The sequence below is a fragment of the Diplotaxodon limnothrissa genome, linkage group LG4, assembly GCF_057381915.1.
Source record: "Diplotaxodon limnothrissa isolate DT_005_m linkage group LG4, D_limnothrissa_male_GT1.1, whole genome shotgun sequence".
Taxonomy (NCBI): Eukaryota; Metazoa; Chordata; class Actinopteri; order Cichliformes; family Cichlidae; genus Diplotaxodon; species Diplotaxodon limnothrissa.
Genome location: NC_140599.1, coordinates 8,395,949 through 8,408,122, shown reverse-complemented (window position 1 = coordinate 8,408,122; position 12,174 = coordinate 8,395,949). Strand labels below are relative to the sequence as shown.

Sequence of the window (12,174 nt, the reverse complement as noted above, 5' to 3'; positions counted from 1 at the left end):
ACTCCGATGGATGCATCGGAGAGCAATTTGGGGTTAGTATCTTGCCCAAGGATATTTGGCATGCAGACTAGAGGAAGCCAGGAATCAAACCACCAACCTTCCGATCAGTAGGTGACCTGCTCTACCACCTGAGCTACAGCCACCCCAAAACTTCCTTAGAGAACCACAGGTTCCGGGTTACACAAGTGCATACTACTCCCTCCACAGAACAGCACAATTTGGCTTACAGGCACATGTAAGTCTGCCATTTGAGTACCTGTGAAGCATCCGATTACTCTAAGTGAACACTCAGATGTTGTCATCTTTTCAGAAGTGCACCAGCATCTCACTCTTAACTTTCTCTTCTGGTTACTCAGTTTGGTCTATTCTGTGAAAAGGGAGTAGCACACACCTGTGTGTGAACTGTTGTTTTCTGCATTTAGTCATTGCTTCTTTAACAAGCACGACAGTTTTCTGCTATACTAAAACAGTTAGGTGATTATAATGATCAAATAAATCACTGATAAATGATGAACACTTCATCATGCCACAGAAACAATGGAGTGTTTGCTACTAAAAATATGCCTCTATATACCTATGTCGATATCTGAGTAAAAGTCATAAATGATTAATGATTCCTTTGATCATCGTCAGTTACAGTCCACATCAGCATTACGTTATATTAGGTGGAAATAGTGTCTTTCTCCTAATGACCCTTAGTTTTTTAATCTAAGAGGAAGTCATTTGTGCCTACGTCAGAGGAAACTGCACTACTACTGTTACTCCAACACAGGTTGTTTTTCCAAGCATTGCAGTCACGATATAGTAATACTGGGTTTGAAAAATAAGGTGGAAATGCAGTATAGCTAAAACTTGGCAAACTCGCCAGAGTAAAATTATACTGTTTTACCACCAAACCACCGTCTTCCAGCGTTAATACCGCTATAAATAATATATTATTAAAGTTATAATTAGTTTATAAAGGCAAACTACTTCTCTAAGACCTGTGCCCCCCAGCTGTGTGGAGTCTTTCATAAACTGTTTATGCTGAGTCTGAGTCTGCAGAGGGTCCCGGTGATGTGGAAGACATCATGCCTCGTCCCTGTACCAAAGACGCCTCGTCCCAGTGGCCCCCAGGATTACAGGCCCGTGGCACTGACCTCCCACATCATGAAGACCCTGGAAAGGCTCATCCTGGACCAGCTGCGACCCATAGTAAGACTACATCTGGATTCCCTTCAGTTCGCTTATCAGCCTCGTCTCGGAACAGAGGACGCCATCATCTACCTGCTCAATCGTGTCTACACCCATCTGGACCAGCCGGCGAGCACTGTGAGGGTCATGTTTTTTGACTTTTCCAGTGCTTTCAACACCATCAGGCCGACCCTCCTGGGTGATAAGTTAGCAGCGATGCAGGTGGATGCTTCTCTGGTGTCCTGGATTGTTGATTACCTGACAGGAAGACCACAATATGTACGTCTCCCACAGTGTGTGTCTGACAAGGTGATTAGCAACACAGGGGCACCACAGGGGACTGTCCTCTCCCCCTTCCTCTTCACCCTCTACACCACAGACTTCAGCCACTGCACAGAGACATGCCATCTTCAGAAGTTTTCTGATGACTCTGCGGTGGTTGGATGCATCAGCAGGGATGATGAGACAGAGTACCGGGCTGTGGTCGACTCCTTTGTCACGTGGTGTGAGCAGAATCATCTGCAGCTCAACGTGGCAAAGACCAAGGAACTGATCGTGGACTTCAGGAAGACCAGGAAACACTTGACCCCTGTTTCAATCCAGGGGGTCAGTGTTGACATTGTGGAGGACTATAAATACCTTGGAGTACACATTGACAATAAACTGGACTGGGCTAAAAACACCACAGCACTTTACAGGAAGGACCAGAGTCGTCTCTATTTTTTGAGGCGACTGAGGTCCTTCAACATCTGCCAGAAAATGCTGAGGATTTTCTATGAGTCTGTTGTGGCCAGTGCGATCCTCTATGCTGTTGCATGCTGGGGGAGCAGGCTGAGGGTCGCAGATGCCAACAGACTTAATAAACTGATCCGTAAGGCCAGCAATGTTGTGGGGATGGAGCTGGACTCCCTCAAGGTGGTGTCGGAGAGGCGGATGCTGTCCAAGATAAAGACAATGTTGGATAACACCTCCCACCCACTCCATGACATGCTGGTCAGTCACAGGAGCTCGTTCAGTGAGAGACTGAGATTACCGAAAAGCACCACTGAACGACACAGGAAATCATTCCTGCCTGTGGCCATCTCCCTGTACAACGCATCCACTTAACACACTGTTTGCTGCTACAGCTACACATGTTTCTTTTCCAACTATTTATTTATAAGTGACTTATGTATGTATGTATGTATATATATGTATATATTGTACTATTCTTAGTTAGCGTATTGTCTGTCTTGTCTTAATGTTGGTTTAAAATGGAGCACTGTAACAAAAAATAATTTCCCCCAGGGATCAATAAAGTATTCTGATTCTGATTCTGATTCTAATCGCAATTTTCATTTTATGCTGGTGGCAGTTTGAGTAAGGTACTTCTTCTGAAAGCACACATGACTGAAGGCAAACTGAAACGTCTTTGACCCATATTGTCTGCTTCTGTTGATCCAGAGATAGGCAGTGTGCTTTCCAGTAAACATCAAAGGAACCTTGTCCTTGAAAAAAGCCATTAAATGTCAAGGAAAACTTGAGCTCTCGCTCACAACAAATGATTCAGCAGTGCTGTATAATTACTGCGATCTGACTAAGTGGATTTCTGAGAGAAACACTTGCTGGTGCCTTATAATAAAACCCAAAAAACATAACAAAAACAAAACATATTTGCACTTGCAGCTGAAGGCCACAGGAAAGACGGGTGTCAAATCAAACACGCGCAGGTTAATGCTTGTGTACAGAAACAGGAAATGTGAGTGCTTTGTGGTTCTAATTGCACGCTGTCACACATCAATCACAAGCCTTTCTTATAGCCATTTCAGCTGTCCACATCAAGTAAAAGTATTTCATACTCACAAAGAAATCTGCACATGCTCTCTGCAGTAGTTTAACTTTGTGACTGGGGTTCTTAACCGCAGAGTGCTGCTGCTTAACCTGCTCCTGGAAAGAGCTGAGCTGAAGCGTCCTTTAATTTTTAACATCCTTCTCCACGGTGTCCTGTGCTGAACTGATACTAGGGTAGCTGTGAGCCAACCACTCCGAGCTAGACCTGCGGCTCTGACACGACAGCACCCTCCATGACCCACCCCTGACTCCACCCGAGGGCAACTGCTGTGTCCCACAGAGGGAAGTCCTGCCGCTTAATTTGGCAAATCAGAAGTGTAGTAAAACTGGAGTGGAAGTAGAAAGAGCAGCACTTCCCCCCCTGAAAATAATATGACTAAATGCAAATAAGCTGTTTGCAGATGTGGATTGTTTACTAGACTTGGTGCTGATTTTCTAATAGTCCAAATAGAAGGTCTTTAAAAGGCCATGCCAGGCAGCATAGCTTTAAACAAGGATCAAAAGTAAAACGATTCAGTGGATGAACAGCAACTATTTCCATCTTTGACTCTGGTTCAGCTTTTCCACTCACACGACTCCTGGATGCTATCAGCATCTGAGCTGAGATAAAGTCTTTTAATTAACTCTGGCACATCTCTCACTAAATGTAATTAAGCTGTCTCGAACTGTGTATAATGCAAACTGTAGCCTCTAGCATTTTGGGCAATGAGTGGGCATTACCTGGTACACTTTTTTTTTTTGGGAAATGTGCCTTTTATAAATCTCAACTCTGTGGATGTACCCCAGCAAATTCATCATCAGGCATCAAAAACATTAAGGTAATGTTTGCTATCACAGACGCCACACATACAGCGAGCTTGTAGTGATGGGAGTCAGCTAAAAACACATATGTGCATGCACACAGCAGCTTTCACACAGCAAGCAGGGAAAAGTTGGAAACTCACTTGTAGCTCACTGAGATTGGCCATCATGCCAGCGACAAATGAGATGACTTCTGCTACCGTTTGTCTTACTTTACAGCCCTCGGATCATTGCAGCACCAGTGGATAAATGCAAAGAGTCCAACGTTGGAAGTCCTGTAAAAATAATAATAAGTTTAAAAAAATAATCCGTGTAAAGGCGCAGTCTGATGTGGGGAAGGTGGGTGAATAAAATGCTAACATGGTAACGTCTGGAAAAACGATAGAGAAGCAGGTGGACAGTGGAGAGAGGGGCAGACCATCACCTCCTGGTAGCAGGACGTTAACTCTCGGACTCCGGGCTGCATCACGCAGACAGTGCGGGCTGTCCTGGAGTAGTGTGAGGGAGAGCGCTGCTGCGGGGATCCTTCTCATCGTCAGGGGAGGAAAGCCCTGTGAGGAAACCCAACACCCGCCAGGATTCACTGAAACACCCAGCTCTGCTGCCTGGAGCAAACAGAGGCCATCTTCTCCCCGAAGCGATGCGCTCCGGCTCGGCTCTGCGGGAAGCTGGGAGCCGGTTACTGTTGCTGCTGGGTAGGGAACACAAGCGCTGAAGGAATACAGAGAATATAAAAATGGGACTTCCTGCTCTGACCTTCAAAATAAAGTACGCATCGGCGATAACACGCACAGTGCACGGAATGCAAAAGAAATTTGGTTCTTACAAAACTTTAGGTTAAAATAACCGTGTGGAGACTTTCTATAGCTGCCACACTCACGGTGATATTTGTATAGAAACTGGAGCATACGCACAGAATCGTTTTTAAACCATTAAAACAAGCGTTTATTTATTTTTAACCAACTTACCACAGAACAGGAAGTCAGTAGTCTGAGTACACAGGGAGAATGAATAGTACACATAACAGACCAGTCACACAGGACAGACAGTACTGCATTAAACACTAATGCTGTGCTTTACTGCTATTTGTGGTACAGATCTGACACCAAGTAAATAAATAGTTAACGCAATACACCGTTCAGCTTATTGTGTATTTTGAAAACCTGGTATGTTTGTCTCTGAAACACTTAACCTTTCTGCTCCGGGCTATAAATAAAATAGAGGTGACAGTCAACACAAAAAGGCTCAGACATTTTTCACAGTGCGTGTTTAAGTTTTTTATTTTATTTTATTTCCAAAAATAAATGTGTTCAACATAATCCAGTGGGCCACATACCGAAGTTAGAGGATAGAGACAAAGTATCGATCCTACTACGCTAGTATCAATCCGATGCCATTACCAGCGCTGATACCAATACTATCAATATTTGGATCGATTCTCCCACTTCTATTAAACACAGCGGCATAAACACACTAAAGAGGAGATATCACTGTTTGAGCTCTTGTGGGAGCATACGGCATTTATTTCGAATTGTATGTCCCAGTAGTTAATAAATAATCCCCCCATCAAACGCTTTAATTTGGCAGCGAAGTCGTGTGGGATTTTATTTTGAAACCAGCACAGCCTGGATCTGCTGTTATTGCGGACTTCTTTGGTCAGCTTGACGCAGCTGGAAAGAGGCGCAGACCGTTGCGGCAGCCGAGCGCCCTCCTGCTTTCATGTGAGACCTGTTGATCACATTTGAACGCATCACCGTGCTAACCTGGTTGTAGGAACACTAAACTTCATACAGTCAGTGTGTGACTGTATGAAGTGTGGATCTGTTGAATTTGTGCACTGCAGCTTACTGTGTAGGCCTGAGTTAAAATCAACTGATGATGTCTCTTCTTCTTATAAAATCAGTGTAATGGCCCTTTAAGCTGCTATAAAGGAACTATCAGTTCATTTATGTTTATTTATGTATTACCAGTGTATTGCATTCCTTCTCTTCTACAGGATCAAACAGCTCCTGGTGCCATTGCCAAATCATGCCAGAGGGGAAGACTGGGCTGCTTACCCTGAACACTACAGCTGTAGATGAATGATGAATTGCGAATTTGATGTCACTGCAGCAACAATATGACCACTGTGCAGCCAAATCTCCTCAGTCAAGACAGAAGGAAGAAAAACTTTGAACCTCTTTCTTATTCATGCATTACATTATTATGAATGAACCACAATGCACACTTTGTGAGTGAACATTTTTAATCAGGTACCCAAAGAGTACAGTTTTGTATATATGCCGCTTTTTATTTAGGACCAAATAACCAGGCCAGCGTGGTTTTTTATTATTTATGCTGTTCTGTGTGTTTTTCTGCCATGTCAAGCTATGCTGTCAGCTCTCAGAGAATAATGTGACCTCTGACCCTGCATGCTAAAGGATGTTCAACTAGAAAAATTGTAGAGGGTGAAGGCAACAGTGATCCTTGTGGTAATCGTAACACGTGGATCATTATGTCCATATTGTCCTCTATATCTCACTATATTGTCACATACCTGACACAGACGTTGTTAAGGTTAGTTGATGTGTTCGCCGCCACAGCTTATGTTACACACTGTAGCTCATGTTGTGAGGTAGACTTGCTGGATTCAAACCTCGACCTGTTGTTCCAAAGATGCCACTACACCATCCAGCTATGTGTGACATGGTTACTTATTGTGTCATTTTGTGTAATTTCAGAAACCGCTTATGTCATATTAATGGCAGGCATCCTAGAAAAGCGATCACTCCCATCGGGATGCGAAATGGGTCCAGACTATACCAGCAAAACAAAACTCCTATTAAAAAGATAGCAAATATAGTTATTTCTGTTTAGAAGTTAATGAGGTCGTACTGTATGTATTTATTGACATGTTAATCTGCAAACTTACTGAACTTTAGATATGTAGTGAAAAAAAGTGTGATTTTGCATCTGAAATGTAGCTGAGTAGAGGCAACATTTAAAATACAATGGAAACAACTTTAAAGAACTACAAACTATAAAAGGGTTTGATGACACAGCGAGTTCACTCACCTTGGTCTAACAAACCCAACAGACGGCTGAGGGAGACATACAGGGTGAGTGCAGACTGTGTACACCCACACTGTCTTTGTGGATGGATTATGGCTGAGCTCAGAGTGCAGGAGTAGAACTGGATTTTATTTGTGATACAGATTTCTGTATGAACAGACAACTGGTGATATTTGGACCTGGGATTTTTATGGAAAACAATATTTTCCACTAAGCAGTGCAATCATATGTGTAATATGTGCCATCTACAGTGTACACACAGTCTTCAGGTACTGGGTTGGACTCCCTTTTGTTTTCAGAAACACTTCAATACTTCACAGCACAGATTTGTCTGTTGCACTTCCGTGATGTTCCACCTCATCCCAAAGATGCTCCATTGGATTGAGATTTGGTGGCCGTGGAGACTTGTTGTGTTCAAGAAACCAGTTTATGGCGATTTTAGCTTCGTGACACTGTGGTCATAAGAGATGGGCATGGTCAAAAACAATACTAAGTTAGGCTGCAGTGTTTAAACAATGCTTAAATGAGGAAAGCAGCTGGTGAGTGTACATTGAGTTAACCCCTCATTGGCTACTGTACACATGTAACCCCGAGCAAAGGTCCTCTTCTCTTCTGTATGAAAATAATCCGACTCAGTGTTTTTGAGTAGCTGCTTCTCATTTACATCTTTTTTAAAATTGTTTGTTTTTCAAATGACGTGAATTTTAAAACAAGACTATAACCAATTGATTTAAAGCAGTTTTATTTACTATTGAAAGCATAAAAGTTTTGACATTTTATACTTTAAAATGATCTGGAACACTGGCACAACAAAGAAAGCTTCTCCAGTACTAAAGAAGAGGATGACGATCACTCGCACACTGAATATCAAAATACTGAGAATGTAAACAGCAATTTTGTATAGATTCATATGAAATTCAATAGCAAAGGTACACAAAAATATCTGTGTAAAGTGGCTTGAGGCGGAGTAGACTGTACTTTGACAATAAAGGTGCACATATAAGTCTAATCACACATGCACTAGTTACGCTTGCTTGTATGTTGGTCTTTTCAGAAAAAACAAACTCTTAATGATATGATAGAAAGCAGCATACGACAGCAGAGGCCACATAACACATGCATAGTCCAGCTGTAGTACAAATATTTTTGGAAAACTATATTCTGTATGCACTTTGAAATATAATCTGCTTTTTACAATATTCATTTAGGATACTTCAGAATCATATAAACGGGCACTTTGCTTACAGTAGCAGTAGATAAAGGAAAAGCCTATTAGCTTTAACACAAATTAAATGATGTCACTGCAAGAGATTCACAGGCTGTGTAAGTGGAAGAATGGGTCAGTGTGCCACACGTGCTGTCAACAGGTGGCAGTGTTTCTTCACTTCGATCATCCCAGACAGACATCACCTACCTTGTGCAGACACAAAGAGAAACACAGGTGCTTTTTTTCTCTTCACTCAACACATTTAAATATCAGACAGGCTGCTATGTTCTCATTACCTGACTGATACAAGTAAACACCTCTTTTAAAAAATATGATAACAAAGGGAAATATATAGAAACTCTTCACAGACTATATTAATATACTTAATAAAAGAAATATAGAGGTTGGTACTTGGCCTGCCCTCCACCCTCCAATCCCCACAGCCTCAGAGTGGGTGCATTGTCTCATCTCCGCATCTCCTCTTCTTCTCCCCCCACCATGATGTCATCTGTAACCTCGGAGACTCCCTGAACACTGGGTGACCCAGGAAATGAGGTTATAACTTCGGAATGTGTGAGGGGGGACAACTCTTCCCCCCGCCAACCAGCCCTGCACCCTTGTACGCCTTCCCTCACCCCTCACAGCAGAACAAGGAGCGCCCTTCTTCTCCTTAACGCCTCCCTCTTCCTCCGTGACTGACAGCTCTATTAAGTCCATGAAAACCTGCTTGTCGAGTATAGTCACAGTAACACTGAGCAGAGACTGGTGTTTGTAGGGGGACACAATACACCGATTTAGGTATTTCACTATGGGGATTTGGGGAGATGTAAAAGCCCAGAAAAAATATTCATCTATCAACAGTACTGGCTATGTAACACAACACTACTTACCTGTATAAATACTTTGGCAAAGACCATAACAGCGAATAAACAACGGTAGAAAACCAGTGCAATTTGTCATAGCTCAGTCTCTCGTTTGAGAGAGCGACCAGTGTTTGGTCTAGATACAAAAGAGACAACAACGTGGAGCGCTGCACCCACACGACACAAGAGACAACAGGGCTGCTAAAGTAGATCCAGCGCATTTCAGAGTAAGACAGCTGAGGACAGATGTTAAGTGCTTCTGGTAAGGAGAACATGCTCTAATGTGAGGCGACAGTATGACAGTATGCATGTCTGGGTTACAGTAATCAATTACATGGGGTCATCTACAGCGAATATGTTCTACTACAAGTAATGACATCTGTTGAAGACCAGGTTGGTATGGTCTTATGGTTAAATCAAGTATCCGGCTTAACCGTAAAATTCTCGTATGGCTTCATTAACGATGGCACATTAAATTAAGCAGATCAGATCTGTGAGAGGAGTTCAGTCGTATGATGCACGCTGCTCATGAATAACAGCGTGAGATTTTGGCACAGCATTAGACGAGTAGATCAATATCACCCTTTTGGCTCTGGTGTGTGGCTGTATGTAGAAAATGCTTCCTGCAGCTCTCCTATTTGTGTTCCAAGCCCCTCCCATCGGTGAACCTCATCACATGAACTCAGAGCCTCCAGAAATCCACACCAAATCCTGGTGTCAGCAGTTCATCACACAGGAGGGGACCGTTTAACCCCATCAAATAAAGGTCAGTTGTCGTCTTTGTGCTTTGCTTCCATACAGATTTATTTGTGAGCTTATTTGGATACATTTCCCTCCATCTTTGCCAGTAGATTTCAATTTCTTAGAATAACTGTGGCTCGACTGAGCTGAACAGCAGTGAGAGTCGTATCAATCTTCTCACCTAACCCTGTGCCAAAAATTAAAAACAGATATTCATAAATATGTGAAACTGTTCCTCGCACCGATTTATTGATGTGCTTCTCCGCCTCCCTTGTTCAGTGATGGGTCTCCACCTCGACCACAGTCCAGTCACTGATTGGGGAGCTGCCCTGGCTGTCTGGGGAGTAGCTGCTGACAGATGTGACTGTAGCGGTAGGAGGGCTGAACTGGGGAAACAAACTGGGCCACATGCTGCTCTCCAGGGGGCTTAGGGTGCCCCCGGTCCCCACAGGGAGGAGGAGCAGCGGAGGGCAGTCTGTATCACCAGACAGCACCATGGTCTGGTTGATGAGCTGCTGGACCATGTCCACCTTCTTATTCCATTCCAGTTCTTGTGGGGGCACCGGGCGCAGGTGCTGCTGCCGGTGGGGGGACCGCCCCCTCCTTCTCACCTCCCCTCTGGCTTCGTCCTCCTCGTCGCTGGTTTCCATGGCTTCGTAGATGGTGCAGAGCCCCGAGGAAGGGGAGAGCATCACTCCGGTCGGGCTCCTCCTGAGCTGCTGTTGCTGCTGGATCTGTTTCTGCTGCATGCGGTACTGCTGCTCCAGCTCCAGCTGCCACTGCAGGACCTGCCTGCGGTGGCGGTGCTCCTGCTGTTGCTGCTGCAGCTGCAGCTGGAGGAGCTCCCTGCGCTGCTTCTCCAGCTGCTTCTGTTGCTCCAGCCTCAGACGCTCTTCCTCCAGCCACTGCCTCTTCTGCCTCTCCTGCACCTGGCGCTGCTGCATCTCCCTCAGCTTTTCTTGGTGTTGCTCCAGCCTCTTCAGCTGTTCTCCGCCAGCGTGACCATCAGCAGCAGCAACGGTCAAAGATGGAGGGGGAGCAATTTTGGCAAAATGGGCAGCAAGAGTCGGATCAATGGGCCTCCTGTTGCCCGGGACCATTGCCAAGTAGTGACCATTCGCTATGGGAGCTGCAGCAGTGTGGTTCTGGTTCTGGTTGTCTTCCTGTGAGTGTTTTTGCCATCTGTGAGCTTCATCCACTTCATATCTCTTCCAATCTCCTGTGGGACAGTCAAGATCACTTGGTGCATCCGTTATAGATGCATGCATCAAACAGAACGGGTGGTACAACAAGGGGCCAGGAAGGAGGAGAGATCTGACACAAATGCAAAAAGGTGTAACAAAAAAAAAGGAACAAAAAACAAGGGAAGGGGCTTCCAAAATAAAAGCGATAGAGGATGCTGAATACCGCAGCTACAAACCGGTACAATGAAACACATCACACAACACTCAGTGCAACATGTTTCCTCTAATGTCACACCTTTGTTTCACTCGGTTGAGTAGTCTGCACCAAAATCCCAGTCTCACATTTGAGGTGTCATTCTCAGGAACATGATGTCTGTCATGCAGGACAGTGGTCATATATGTGATTCACAGTAGAGTACAGACAACGGGCACATGGGATAGAACTGATAAAAAATATAATCACAGGAAGTTGATCATATCAAGATAATGTGTGGTTTTAATCATGTGGAAAAGTAACTTCAGTGTACGGTAGAAGAAACGGTATAATCACTGAAGTATAATCACCAAGTCAGGGAAGCACAAACCTGAATCAAGTCGTTCATGGTCTCATGAATGTAAATTTAGTGTTTAGGAAATGACAAAAGCTGGTATTTTAGAGACATCTAAGCTACAGCTGTGTCAGTGTGTGTGCTGTGGGGTATGTTCCGGTCAGGGTTTCAAGGAAGAGCACGAGGCCAGACCAGAGAGGAGATGGTACTATTTATATCTGCATATGTAGCGAACGAGGATGCAGATTCACCTCATGCCCTTCTGCGCATCTGATTGGCTAAACTCAAACAGGACCTGCATTTTAAGCAGCACGAGTCATCCAACTGTTTTATACCTGCAAGCTTCTTTGCAGCCCACCTCCATTCCACCTCCCCAGTTTATATCACGGCTGACTTAATGTCATGTTCATCATAAGTGGTTTTTCTGGAGGTGGGGGGCTTCTTGGCATGTATGTAAATAAAGAGCAGAGACGCCCCCCCCCCCGTTGTGCATTACTGCAGGAGGGAGAATAATCAGAAATGATGCTAAATGTGTTCTGTACAGTTTTTGAGCACTGGTAGCCCGATGAATTCATGCCTGGGCCCCTTTATCTTTGTGAAACAATGGGTACAATCTGCTACTACAGCTGTGACAACTGATGGTGGCAATGTGACAAGAAGTGTAGCAATGTGCTTGTGCAAAGACGAGGAGGAAGAGGAACTTTAAGCGATCTTCTTAAATGCTTGTTTGTAGTGTAGGAGTCCCATTAAGCTGACCTTCTTCTGATTGGCTGCTG

The 12,174-nt window shown here is 44.2% G+C and overlaps 1 protein-coding gene across 1 annotated transcript; it reads right to left on the bottom strand.

Moving 5' to 3' along the window:
* Positions 1 to 9,941: 9,941 nt before the first annotated feature.
* On the bottom strand, positions 9,942 to 10,934 carry LOC146633200 (uncharacterized). Its single transcript, XM_085351375.1, has one exon. The coding sequence runs from the start codon at positions 10,932 to 10,934 to the stop codon at positions 9,942 to 9,944; it is 993 nt and encodes a 330-aa protein (XP_085207501.1).
* Positions 10,935 to 12,174: the final 1,240 nt, after the last annotated feature.

Excerpts from the sequence above, each read along its gene's own strand:
- LOC146633200 (XM_085351375.1), bottom strand. The coding sequence starts at position 10,934 with ATGCATGCATCTATAACGGATGCACCAAGTGATCTTGACTGTCCCACA.